Source organism: Merops nubicus, unplaced genomic scaffold, assembly GCF_000691845.1.
Source record: "Merops nubicus isolate BGI_N331 unplaced genomic scaffold, ASM69184v1 scaffold12023, whole genome shotgun sequence".
Taxonomy (NCBI): Eukaryota; Metazoa; Chordata; class Aves; order Coraciiformes; family Meropidae; genus Merops; species Merops nubicus.
Window position 1 is genome coordinate 66,459 of NW_008600993.1, and position 750 is coordinate 67,208.

The 750-nt window shown below is 36.3% G+C and overlaps 1 protein-coding gene across 1 annotated transcript in view; it reads right to left on the minus strand.

Moving 5' to 3' along the window:
* Positions 1-152, minus strand: part of SHPK (sedoheptulokinase) — a 7,046-nt gene extending 6,894 nt beyond the window's left edge. Inside the window, exon 1 of the mRNA XM_008937863.1 lies at positions 14-152. Within this exon, the coding sequence (XP_008936111.1) occupies positions 14-152 (139 nt within the window). The remainder of the gene's footprint in view (positions 1-13) is intronic.
* Positions 153-750: the final 598 nt, after the last annotated feature.

Consider the following 750-nt stretch of genomic DNA (forward strand, 5'->3'; position numbering starts at 1 on the left):
AAATTAATGTTACCTTTATCTCTTTTCCAAAACACAACCCCATGCATTTGTCCTGAAATGCCAATGTGGCTGACTCTTTGAAGCTGCTGCTGTGGTAGAGCAGCAAGGCATTCGTTCAGTGCTTTTATTATTCTCTGGACGTTCTGCTCCATTCCCTGCAATCATAAAGCATTATTCTGAGCATGAAACCATTAGGATTCACTCCATGTGTTTATTAAACAAGGCTACTTTAGTCTGAAGTGAAGAACAGAATTCATTTAGCTTAACAGCATGTACCTGAATAACATTCACTAAATTGAAAAAGAAGAAATAAAGAAAAAAACAAAACAAAAAAATCAAAACACAAAACCCAGTAAACACTAGCAAGGTGAGAATGAGGTAACAGCCTCTTACATTGAAGGCCAAATAATTTTTTATTTCCTAAGTTACCATGCTCAACTGTACCTTTCTAAAAAATCCATTAATACTCACTACATGCTTTCATTAGTTCACCTTATATATTGTTCTTTTTTTTCCTCACAAGGAGCATTATCCTGTGTGTGCTGATGGCATACAGTCTGCCCTACATCCTCCTAAAGTTCCCCCACATCTACTCACTGCTGATTTTGATGATGCTGATATTTTGTTTCTGGATACTTTATTCCTACAACTACCCAGAAAACTGATCGACTTTGCAAAATGACCAAATTGTGCCACAAAAGTTGTAATCCAGCTTTCACAGAAGCCTTTTGAAGATTCAGATTACTTTGT